General features: G+C 34.5%; 1 protein-coding gene across 3 annotated transcripts in view; it reads left to right on the top strand.

The window, feature by feature from the left end:
* The window catches only part of HS3ST1 (heparan sulfate-glucosamine 3-sulfotransferase 1), a 90,224-nt gene extending 82,521 nt beyond the window's left edge, over window positions 1–7,703 (top strand). For 2 of the 3 annotated variants that reach the window (XM_083365088.1, XM_083365090.1), the window contains exon 2: window positions 5,313–7,702. In XM_083365088.1, the coding sequence (XP_083221214.1) occupies window positions 5,439–6,365 (927 nt within the window). In that variant the 5' untranslated portion in view covers window positions 5,313–5,438 and the 3' untranslated portion in view covers window positions 6,366–7,702. Of the gene's footprint in view, window positions 1–4,820 lie in introns of all 3 variants that reach the window. The other variant, XM_083365089.1, reaches the window with a different exon arrangement.
* The last annotated feature ends 4,351 nt before the right edge of the window (window positions 7,704–12,054 follow it).

Here is a 12,054-nt window from a genome sequence, read left to right as displayed (position 1 = left end):
GTCTGGGTTCAGATATTTAATATTAACTTTTTCAATGTAAATCTGTTCAATACTACACAATCCAGTATTTTTTCTCTAATCCTTTCTTCCCCATATTTTTCCATTTTTCCCTCATTACACAGTTACAATTTTTGGTACTATTGATGTATACAGAGTTAAATATAAGCATCTTCATGATATTTTACTAATATACAAATAATAATATCAATTCATAAATCAGTAATGTCAATTAATAAGTCAATATCCTGTTTTTCGTGCTCTTGTTAAGGTTTGATTTCCCATCGGTATTTGAAATAACTTTGTCAGTTATGATTTTCTAAATATTAATTACATTTATATAGCTAAAAGTTTTATTCATATCAATCCTCCTCTTATTTTCTTATTTCCCATATAAAAAGAAAAAAATGCTACTTTAGTTTCTTTAGTTCTTTCATTATAAAAGTCTAATTATATCTAAGGGTCATCTGTTCTTTTAATCTTATTCAAACAAGTATTTAAACATATAATGTCCCTTCTAAAAGTCATATCTTCTGTTTTTTAAATCTGACTCTCGCTTTCTTTTTTTGCCAAGTAGCTTTCCAAGCCAGGGCAATTAGATCGCCCAGGAATTTTCTTTCTATTTTTGTGAAAATTGTTTGGCATGAGGAAGACAATTTAGGTAGGGTATTTGGGGGGGGGAAATCCACCCATTTATATTCATTAAACAACTCCCAGTTCCTTTCTTCCTCTATTTCTTTTTTCATTCCCTGTCTCCCAAGTTGTGACATTTCCCCTAACAGCTCTATATTCCATTTTTTAAAACCTTCTTCCTTGCCATCAGAAATATTTTGCAGACCTAAGGGGTAAAGGGTCTTTTGCATTTTCACTGTTATAGCTAAGTCTTGCATATATTTCTTTGAATATAGTCATTTATATTTCTCTTCTTTTATCTCTTTGATCTCTAAATCCATTTCCTCTGTTTTGTCTTCTGATTTCTGGTTTATTTGTTCATATTTTGTAGTCGTTATCTGGGAACTTTCTAGTTGTAGATTTAATTTGGAGATTTGCTCATTTATATTGTTTAAATTATTTTTAGTCTCATGATTTCTTTTTATGTTCACTTTGTATGCAACAACAGTTTTGTGACTTCATCACATCAAAGCTTTGGGTTCGTGTAAAGAGAAATTTTAGTAAAAATCAAGTCTTATTTTAAAGAATAATTATATAGTGTTTGCAAGTCAACTCTCTGTACTTATGATAACTGGACATTTTGTATTAACATTCATAGTAATTTAATTCTTTCAATTGCTAAAAGGCAAGTTAACTCCTATTTACTGAAATTAAAATATTTTTATTGTAGTAAAAAATAATGATTTGAATAACTCTGGTTGTTTTCCTAATGCCATATGTTGAAAAGGAACTTTCCTTATATGTAACTATATTTTCTTAATTAAAACTTGTGAATCATCCTGATATTAGCTCTTATTTATAGTTAAAGTCAATGCCTGAACATTTTTTTCAAGAACATTTTCATCCTTCTTTAGAAAATTGTCATTTAAAATGCTCAGACATATACAGGTACACAACTTCTGTTTCATTTCAAATATGCCCTTTATTTTTCCATAAATAATCACATTTTTCAAGCTGCACTGACAAAAGGTTCTCTTTTTGACAAGTTGACATTATCTATACAGTATTGTTCAGGTGGTTGAAAAGAAGTTAACTTTTACCTATTGCTATTTTGTTGTTTGCTTCACACCATCAACAGAGCTTCAATTTCAACGCGACCTACTTGAAATTGAAAAGGCAACCTTACCCAAATAATAGATATGGGATTCTCTGGGTTGACATCTTGAACAGGGCTTATTCTCTGAGCCTGTGACCTAACACATGAAGAAACTTCTACAAACTACCTACGTGCAATACCAGTAATAATTATATTCTCCCAGGGGGCTTAGATCCGTTGATCTTCACTTGTAGTGTTAACTTTAATGATCACAGAGGTTGAAAATAATAGGAGAAATGAACAGAGAGGCAGAGCTAAATAACTTAAAAGACTGTTGTCTTGACATTCAAGGTGTTCCTAACTTTACAAGTCAAACTAGCAAGACCTGCAAATGCATAAAACACAGTCAAATAGACCTACAATTGACAGTACAATAAAATAATGATACAATTAGAAAACAAATGAGTCTATGAACGATTCATATGCCCCAAGATTATGATCAATTACATAATGCATTTGCAAATTCTTGGTGGGATGCAAAGAACAACATAAGTTGTTTCTTTGCAACAGAACATTTAATTTGAAGAACAGTCATCCCCTCGTGCCACACAATAAATGCTTTCAAAACTACCACGATAAACATTCATTCTGAAAAGTGAAAAGCCCTTTAATTAGAAAGGAAGATTATACAAGTTCTTTATGTGCCTAAAAAGTATTACATTGTTAAGCTGAGAATTCTTGATCATGTCTTGTGTGCCAGGAGTCTTGGTGACTAGTATCTGCTTAGGAAAAGCCTGTAGCTTAAGTACATAGTTTACCTGGTTATCTGTGGCAGAATGAACTGAGAAGCATAACTGATTTGATTTTAATGATCAAAATTCAGAAAGTAAGTGTAAAATTCAAATGGGATGAGATTTTCTGGATGATCAATGTATTGTTATTTGTAGTATCAAGATCTTGAGGGAAAATAGACATAGAAGAAAAAAGAAAAAGATACAAGTAGAAGAACCAAAGAAAGAGAATATACAAATATATAAATCCTGTACAGTATGCAAATGTATCAGGAGATAAACTATTTTTCCAATAGAATGAATGGAAAGGCAATGCAAGAAAATAACAATAGCATGTAGATTTATATACCGCTTTACAGTGCTTTACAGCCCTCTCTAAGCGATTTACAGAATCAACATATTGCCCCCAACAATCTGGGTCCTCATTTTATCGATCTTGGAAGGATGAGTCAAGAGTGAGCCGTTTAGAATCAAACTTCTGGAGTGAGCATTGAATTAGCCTGCAGTACTGCATTCTAACCACTGCGCCACCACCATAGAATATGGAAGCTGCTCAGAACAGAGGGATTATGATACAAAATATTCCAGAGATATGTTGCACATATATTAATGGGAAGTGTGAGATGTTTGGGAGTAGCAGTGGTATGTCAAAAGTAGACTGACATTATTACAACATTAATAAACAAGAAAAAATGTTGAAATCATAACTTCTCTCATGCTCTTGAAAAAAAATGGCAACGCCGCAAGTGTAACATACAACTTGAGATGTGGTATACTTGCACAATTCTACAATTGTTTAGCATGTGAAGACTGTACCACTGCCTGATAATTGGAAGAATTCTATTAATGTTCCCCTATAAAAGTGGAAAGGTACTACAAAACTAAATGCAAAAGAAAATAAGGACATTAGTTTATTAAGTTTATTATGTCTGTTGAAATTTTAATAGTGCAAAAGGAATAATGGGCAATACGTATTATTTGTTTGTTTGTTTAGTAAATGTATTTCCCACCCACAAGTATTGTGGCTTTATGCTGAGCAGAAGGTGCACTCAAGAGTTTTTGTCTTCAAGACTTGTTAGAAAATATATAACTGCTAGAAAGAAAGTTTAATGGGCATCTGTTTACTTAGAAGAATCACAAGATATAGCCTTAGTATTGACTATTTTGTACCAATATGGAGTTTCACATTCTACATTGATTGTAGAATGTGAAAAGGGCAGTAGAATGAAAGAAAAGCATATGTAGAAATAAATTGAATGCTTGGTAAAATGTTCCACGTATTAGGAATATGACAACTATAGACTAAATATGACAATTAAACAGACTGTTTAGTTGTGATAAAAATAGATAGATGATAGATAGATAGATAGATAGATAGATAGATAGATAGATAGATAGATAGATAGATAGATAGATAGATAGATGATAGATAGATAGATAGAGATGTATCATTCAAGAATATAAGCTTTTATGTATGTTTAATGCAGAGGAGGCTGTGTTGTTGAGCAGAGAACCCAAATGATTTGTAGAGACTGTTAAATAGATTGTATGATGGATTGAGGAAAGAATCTGGAAATTAATATATTGAAGACCAAGCTATCTTTCAATAAGTGAGAATTTGTTTTATTATTATGTATGCCTAAATACCAAGAACAAGTAGCTGAACATTCATTAAAAATGGAGACATTTTAAGACATACACATGCTGTTAGAAAGACAATGGGACCTGTGGTAATGTTTTTTTTCCCTTCAAAATATGTGAAAATATCTACATATAAGAATATGCTTTTGCCTAAAAAGACCAGTGTGAAAGAATTCTATTGTATTTGAATCAGATAACTGAATGGGGATCAAAGTGCAAAACAAATATAGCAAAAATAAAGGAAGTGAGTTGAATGGGAAAGGAAGGGGAAGTTAAATAAACTGTGGTTGGATAAAGTTGATAAGACCCACAGTAAGAAAGAGGTAGGAAGCTTGAAGAAAAAGAACAAAGTATTATGCCAGACATCTCCCAACAGGCTAATTAAATAGGCACAGAAGATCCAAGAACTTTTTATAAGGTAGTTTTATTATAGAAGCGCTAAGGAGCTTTTTAAAGAATTCTTACAAGAATTTGAGTGACTGCTGGGTCTGAAGTACAAGCTTTGTGTGTTTAGATTTCTTGTACGTGTTTATCTTACTGGTTTTATTTGAACAGCAACAAACAATTATCTTTTGACTTTGGTACCGGTCTGGTGTACAATAGGTTGTTCACTTTTGACAACATGAAAGCTAGCTCAGATTGTGTATGAACATAGTGGAAAGGATGATGGTTTACAAGGATAGAAAAGGATTGCTGATGGTGTTGCAGTAAATAAGTTTAATAAGATTTTTTTTCCTCTTTGTTTTTCTTTTTCTTATGTTTCTTGTATCCTTTCTATGCTTTGCAGAACTGTTTACTCCAAAAAGGAATAACGTGAGGGGTATTCATATATGATATATATTCCCAATAAATAATTGATAATATCTGTTGGCATTTGGTTGTGCTTATTTCTTGAGGGTGTGATGGGGGGGGAAGAGGAGGCAGACTGATACAATATAAGGCATTGGCTTGTTTTCCATTAAGTGACTCAGTTTAGAAACGGAATTAAAATTAAAATCTCATTTACTCTGAAACCTTGCAGATGAATAACTTAATTAGTTCTACGGTTTTCCCCTGTTAACTTTCTTCAGAGATCTAGGAGGTTTTGTATCTGAGTCTTTGGCTAAGAGAAAGAGGTGCAAATGGATACTACTACTAATAGCTTTATTGTCCTTCTGCTTTTCCCAACCCTGCAGATGCCTGAGAATTCCACCGCTGCTTTGGTCCCAGCTCCAACATCTGCTTCCTCCACGGGGGACGAGTTCCATGTTTCATCAGCCAAGCACAACAGCATTTTGCACTGATTGCTCCTTCCTCTCCACATGGCCTTTCTACTAGTGTCAGCATACCTTCTGCTGACTCCTGCTCAGGCTGCTCCAGTTGAGAATGGGGCTCTCGTGGAGATGCTGACGCCACAAGTCCTACTCAGCAATAAGAGTGAATACTATTTAGCACAAGTAAGACCTCCTGGCACAAGCAGACAAATACCTCAGACAATTATCATTGGCGTGCGGAAAGGAGGGACCAGGGCCTTACTTGAAATGTTGGATGTTCACCCAAACATTGTGGTAGCAGCTACCGAAGTCCACTTTTTTGACTGGGATGAAAATTACGTGAAAGGAATAGACTGGTATAGAAGCCTGATGCCATTTTCATATGAAAATCAAATAACTATTGAGAAAACACCAGGCTATTTTACCTCACCACAGGCTCCCGAAAGGATTCATGATATGAATAGCTCTATTAAACTGCTGCTTATTCTAAGAGACCCCACAGAGAGAGTTATCTCTGATTACACCCAAGTCTATTACAATAGACTGGAAAACCACAAGTCTGTTCAGCCCTTTGAAGACATTGTTATAAAAAACGGAGCCCTTAATACCAAATACAAGGCTATCCAGAGAAGCTTATATGACATCCATATGGGGAGATGGCTTAAATATTTCCACTTGGATCAGATTCACATAGTTGATGGGAATACCTTGATCAGGGACCCTCTTCCTGAACTGCAAAAAGTGGAAAGATTCCTTAATCTGCCTTCCAAAATTTTGTCTTCAAATTTTTACTTTAACCAGACCAAGGGCTTCTATTGTATTAGGAGCGATGGAAGAGAGAGATGTTTGCATGAATCAAAAGGGCGCCCGCATCCTATGGTCAATAGTACTGTCTTAGAGCAACTTTACTCCTACTTCAGAGAGCACAATGAAAAGTTTTATAGAATGATTAATCATTCTTTTGACTGGCATTAATAACTCTTGGATTTTGAAGAAAAGGGTTTCCTGGTAAATGGTCCTCAGATAAATTATTTTCAAGTTCTTCCTGTTAAATTCTGGGTTGCATTCATTTTGATAAGAAGATGGTTATTTTCCTCCTTGTGAGAGAGTCCAGGCACGCGTTAGTGTGCTCAAGAAAGATAGGCTTAACTTTGGCTTTTATTAACCGCCGGAATGAACTTTGCACCAGCTCAAAGTCCCCTGACCTCATAACTTAGTTGAGTTATGTCAGAACTACACTTACATTGTCTCTTTTTATTCAGATTTATGAAAGAAGCTTCGCAGAAAACCACTTTAACTGATGCTTTAAAAATGTGTAGCTGAAATGTTACTATTCTACTTAACAGGTTTTGTTGGCTGCTGTTATTTTTCTATCCAGCTCCATGACAGTGGGACTGATTTTTAGAACTTTTCATACTGTAAGATAATTATATATTAGAAGAAAAGATGACTTAGTGGTTCCATTATATCATTTTATTTATTCAGTGAAATTATAACTGTAAAGTATATGCCATTTAAATACCAAAAGTGAGTTTAAACAGTTTTGGTTATGTTATGGGTCCCTCCATGTAGAATATTTGTAATCAGTAACACAGTTATTATTCGCATAGGTTTAAAAAAAAAGTATTAAGCTTTTAATATTCCCAATTGAAGCAAGAAAGCTCTAAAGTAACCCACTATACCCAGTAGACTTCAGGAATTTTAAGCTGTATTCTTAGACATCATATCAATTATGTAATCATATAATCATATAAATTATGATTAGATGATTAATCGTATAAATTGTATGAGCCACCCTTCATAAATGCATAATTATTAGTCTTGTTTGTATTTTGTAAACACTTGTTCCAATAGTTTATCAATTAATAGTGTTAATTTGGCACATTTATGGGAAAAAATTGCCTGCTCTCCAAAGTGTGGAATAATTTTTGTAATATCTATTTGAAAACCAGATGTATTCAAGTGCAGAGTAACTTTATGTGGTACTGTATACTATTCACACAATATTCAAAATAATCAAGTATGGGTTTCTGATTTATCTATAAAACTATAAAATCTACATGGATGCATTGGGATTTGTTTATAATACATTTTTACTGGATAGTGTAACAGCCATCTCTGCTTCTCATATTTACCATCTCTGAGGATTGTGTAGATCTAAACACATATCACTATCAAACATTGTTGGCAACTGAAAGTGTTTGGTTAGCAGTCAAGGGTGCAGACTTTACGAAAAAGAGGATGCTAATTTTTTGTAGGGCGTAAAATTGTAGAGTTAGAAGGTACTTTAACACTCACAAAGTCAATCCCCAGTCAGTGCAGAAAATTCAGTTTTATAATATCCTTGATGGATGGCCTTTATTTAAATGGTCCTTAAAAACTGAAATACATGAGATCTCTCAAATATTTAAACAGTTTGTATTCTCAGCTGTTTTAAATATATGTAGTCCTCGACTTACAACAGTTCATTTAGTGACCATTCAAAATTACAGTGGGATTGAAGAGGGTGACTTATGACCATTTTTCACACTTATGACCATTGCAGCATCCCCAAGGTCACGCGATCAAAATTAAAACACTTGCCAACTAACTCATATTTATGATGGTAGCAGTGTCCCGGTGTCATGTGATCACTTTTTGCGACCTTCTGAGAAGCAAAGTCAATGAGGAAGCCAGATTCACATAACAACCTTGTTAGCAACTTAGCAACTACAGTGAATCGCTTAACAACTGTGTCAAGAAAGGTCATTAGATGAGGCAAAACTCATTTAACAAATGTCTTGCTTAGCAACAGAAATTTTGGGTTCAATTGTGATTGTAAGTCAAGGACTACCTGCACTTATTTGAAATTGCTATTCTTACAATTTGAACCCATTGGTATATTTTGCTCTTCTAAATAAGAACAAAGATTACAGATAAAGAGTGGACTGCAGGGCACCTAAAGATACTTTGGAAATATGAGGCTGTATATTTTCTACCAGATCTATTAAAAATATTTTTTTCATTAATTAAAAAATCAAATTAAAATGGAAGCTGTCATGCTGCAAAGTAAAGCAATCAGCATTATTATTATCTTTATTTACCAAATTGCCTCTGAATCAAAAGAACTTGCTTGGAGCTCTCCGTAGAGAACACATATAAAATAGAATCTAGCACCGTAAAGAGTCCATAGTACCTTTTCCAGTATAGACTTTGATCAATCATGCAACTTATGATCTCTTAATATTATCTACATACAGAAGCTCTGGTTAAATTGTGATACATCAGATTTGTCACAAGCGTCATTTTGCTAGATAAACTTTATATTTTTGTATTGAAAAATATTTTTGTATTACTGTTCCTGGCAAAACCTTCTTAATGCAGTATATAAAATCTTAGAACCACAAAATGCAAATACAACTTGAACCACTGCATAGAATTTTAAAGCATTGGTAAGAATTTTAAAATAAACATGGATATCCAATGACATTAAACTATAGGGGAACATAGAGGCATTTTAAGAACCTTTTAAAGTCATATCCTTAGCCAGAGGTGGAACTGTTCAGAAAGAGTCGTTGTAACCACTAACCTAAAAGATATCACCAAAAGACCCCTGAGCAGGTTTTTAACTGCTTTTCTTAGATCCAGACAGGTTCTTTCTAAGTACAGGCAGTCCTTCAAAAAACCTAATCCCAAGCTATGCTTAAAAGTGCTTAAGTTTTAAATTTAATTTTTAAAGGCCACTCAAATTTATTATGTCCAGAGCAGGTTATAAGCCCAGTAAATAAAAATAAGTTGTACTTTACTTGGCTCCAGAATTTCAGCCAGTGCATATGGTGCAAATGTGATATATAGATATATAGATATAGATATATATATATTATATATATGTAGAGAGAGTGTGTGTTTGATCTTCAGAGCAAGCAAACAGTGGAATTTGGTCCTGAATTGTATTTAAAATAAGTTCTACAAACAACATTATAGCAGTTAAACTGTATATAACCAGATTGCATCTCACAAGGACTGAGGAGAATATGTTTGGTCAATTGTCAGAAAGGATTTAAACTTAATCCTGAAAGTCAGAGCTAAATATTTCAGATATAACATAATATATACTAGAATTATAATGGGGCCTTAAAGTCACTTAACTGCTCCAGGATTTGCTGGGTGAAAAAAAAAATCATTGCCAAGAACGGGCTGTCTGGTAAATTTGTGAGTTGGTTCCCTGATTTTTTTTTCCTTCAGAGATGGAGAAAGGCATAAAGGGACCAGTTGTTCTTGACTTGCTCCCAACAAGTAGACTAGAAAATAAAAATAGTGGGACTTTTAAGAAAAATGGACAGCCATTTGTCTGAAATGATATAGGGTCTCCTGGTTGAACAGGGGTTGGTTAGAAGATCTTCAAGTTCCCTTCCAATTCTGTTATACTGTTAGTAACTATTTAATGTTTTTTTTTAAAAAATAATGAGTATTGTTAGATGTATATCTTGAACTTCAAACGCAGATTTTAGTAGTGTAATGATAATAGGATCCCATGGCAGGAGACACCACTGGAGAAAAGATCTCAAGATGTATGGAAATTTGTAAAAAAAAAAAGGTACTATATGCACAATAGCAAATAATTTAACAACCAAAAACACCGCAAAATTTTGTGATGACAAAAATAGCAGAAGATAGCAGAAACCAATCTAATTGCACACACAAATAAACACAAGGTGCTGAAAATCAAAAAAGACGCATAGAAGAAGAGGAAAAGAATTAAACCACCTCTCTTCAGAAGACGAGGAAGAAATTTGGTGAATCACAGTTTGACAGCACTTGGGAAGTCTCCAGAGCCAGACACAAAATGATTGGCCATAAAGCATCGTGAAAACACTACAGTGATTAATAGAATTCAGCATGGATTTCTCAAGAACAACTCTTGTTGGGAGTTACCTGACACCATTTCTATTATTATTGGATATATATTTTTGTGGACTGCAAAAAAAACGGTATAAACATAATTATCTTCATTTTGACAAAGCATTTTTAAATTAATTTTTATTGAAGACTTTTACACAATAATTATAGCAGCTTCCAATTTTCTTTACAGTGGTTACAAATTCATCTATCATCTATATTTCCTCTTTAAGACTAAATCATAATTTCCTTCTTCCCATATTTTGCCCTTTCTAATAATGAAATCCATACTTTCCAGGGTTCTTTATGTTCTCAGCAAATAGTCCTCAAGAGGTTTCCATTTAGGAAATGTTTTATGATTAGCAAAATGGCCCCTTTCTCTACTTTGAGTCTGTTGTTCAGGATATCCAAGTAAAGTACAGCAATGAATTAATTGAAGCTGCTAAGGAAGACTCCTGATTAATAAAGGCATCTGGGCTCCCACAGATAGTACATAGCACATTGAAGCCTTGTATACCTGATGTAATTGCATCCCATATCAGTTTTCCTCCTTCAGATTTCCCCTATTACAAGACTTCTATTATCTGGACTGTGCCTCTGATCACATCAACCTCAAAATTGTTTTCAGACATCTGTCTAATGATGATAACTTTATTGTCACTTTGAATGTACACCAATCGGCATACATCAAAATGAAATTTCGTTTCATACAGCTCTCAAAGGGTCACCACCTCCGATATATACTCCTTGTTCGGGGCCCGCTCAAATTTCACATTGTCCATTTTAGTCTCTAGGGAGTGAACGATGGCAAACAGGACAGATGGAAATGGGGCTCCATGTGGATTAGCCCTCAAGTTAGCTTGTATTCTGACAACCTCGCCTTCTTTCCTTTTTCTGATCCTGACTCTTCCACCCTTTCCTTAAAGAGGCCTTGCTTCTTTTCGCCCCTGGAGCACGCTGCTGCTGCCACCAACGCCTCCAAAAGCCTCTCTCTCTTCCTCTGGGCCTGCTGACAGCCTCATCCAGTTCCTTCGCCCCATAAGCTCCAGGTCCTCTCCTCCTCTTCCTCCTCTGGAAACAGCCCTGATTTGCAGTAGAATCCATCACTGGGCAGATCTTGCTGCTTCAAGAGCCAATGCAGCCGCAGCCATTCCAGGAATGTTTCCCTGGAATTAATTAGAGAAAAAAAGAAAATAAAGCTGAATGTCACTCATATATAGATGGCTATTTAATCTGAAGCTCCTCATAAAACATCTCAAATTTAGGCATGTAAATGAGAAATAATCTGAGGGCCATGGAGCAGAACAACTTACCACCACCACTTGTTCAGTAGCCATTCTAAAACGGTTATCATCACCCTTTGAACTTGGTGTTGGGATCCTGAACCCACCTTCTACATACAGTTTTGCACTGAGCTACACAGCTAAGATTGTTGGATTTATTATCCTGTAGTGATAGCTAAAGTCTCAAGGAAAGCTCCTATCAAGCTATAGATCCCTTCCCATGAACTACCCTGTTGTCTCTTGGTGCATGATTGGAGCATTCCTATAGGATGACAGGATTCTAGCCCTTTATTTTCTGCTTTTCCGTTGAACATAAAAGTCTTGCTGGATCAATCAAAACCTTTCTAGCCTAGCATCTTGTTTCCTTCTGTGACAAAAAACACATGCCAAGAAATCTATGGCAATCATAAGCACAGCATGAATACAATGACACTGTCCATTTCATAGTTTATTATTTATTTATTTTATTTATTTATTTAATTAAATTTCTATACCACCCTATT

This window comes from Vipera ursinii (assembly GCF_947247035.1).
Source record: "Vipera ursinii genome assembly, chromosome: 5".
In the NCBI taxonomy this organism is placed as follows: Eukaryota; Metazoa; Chordata; class Lepidosauria; order Squamata; family Viperidae; genus Vipera; species Vipera ursinii.
Note: the sequence above shows the minus strand (reverse complement) of the source record. Positions and strands in the feature narration are given on the sequence as shown.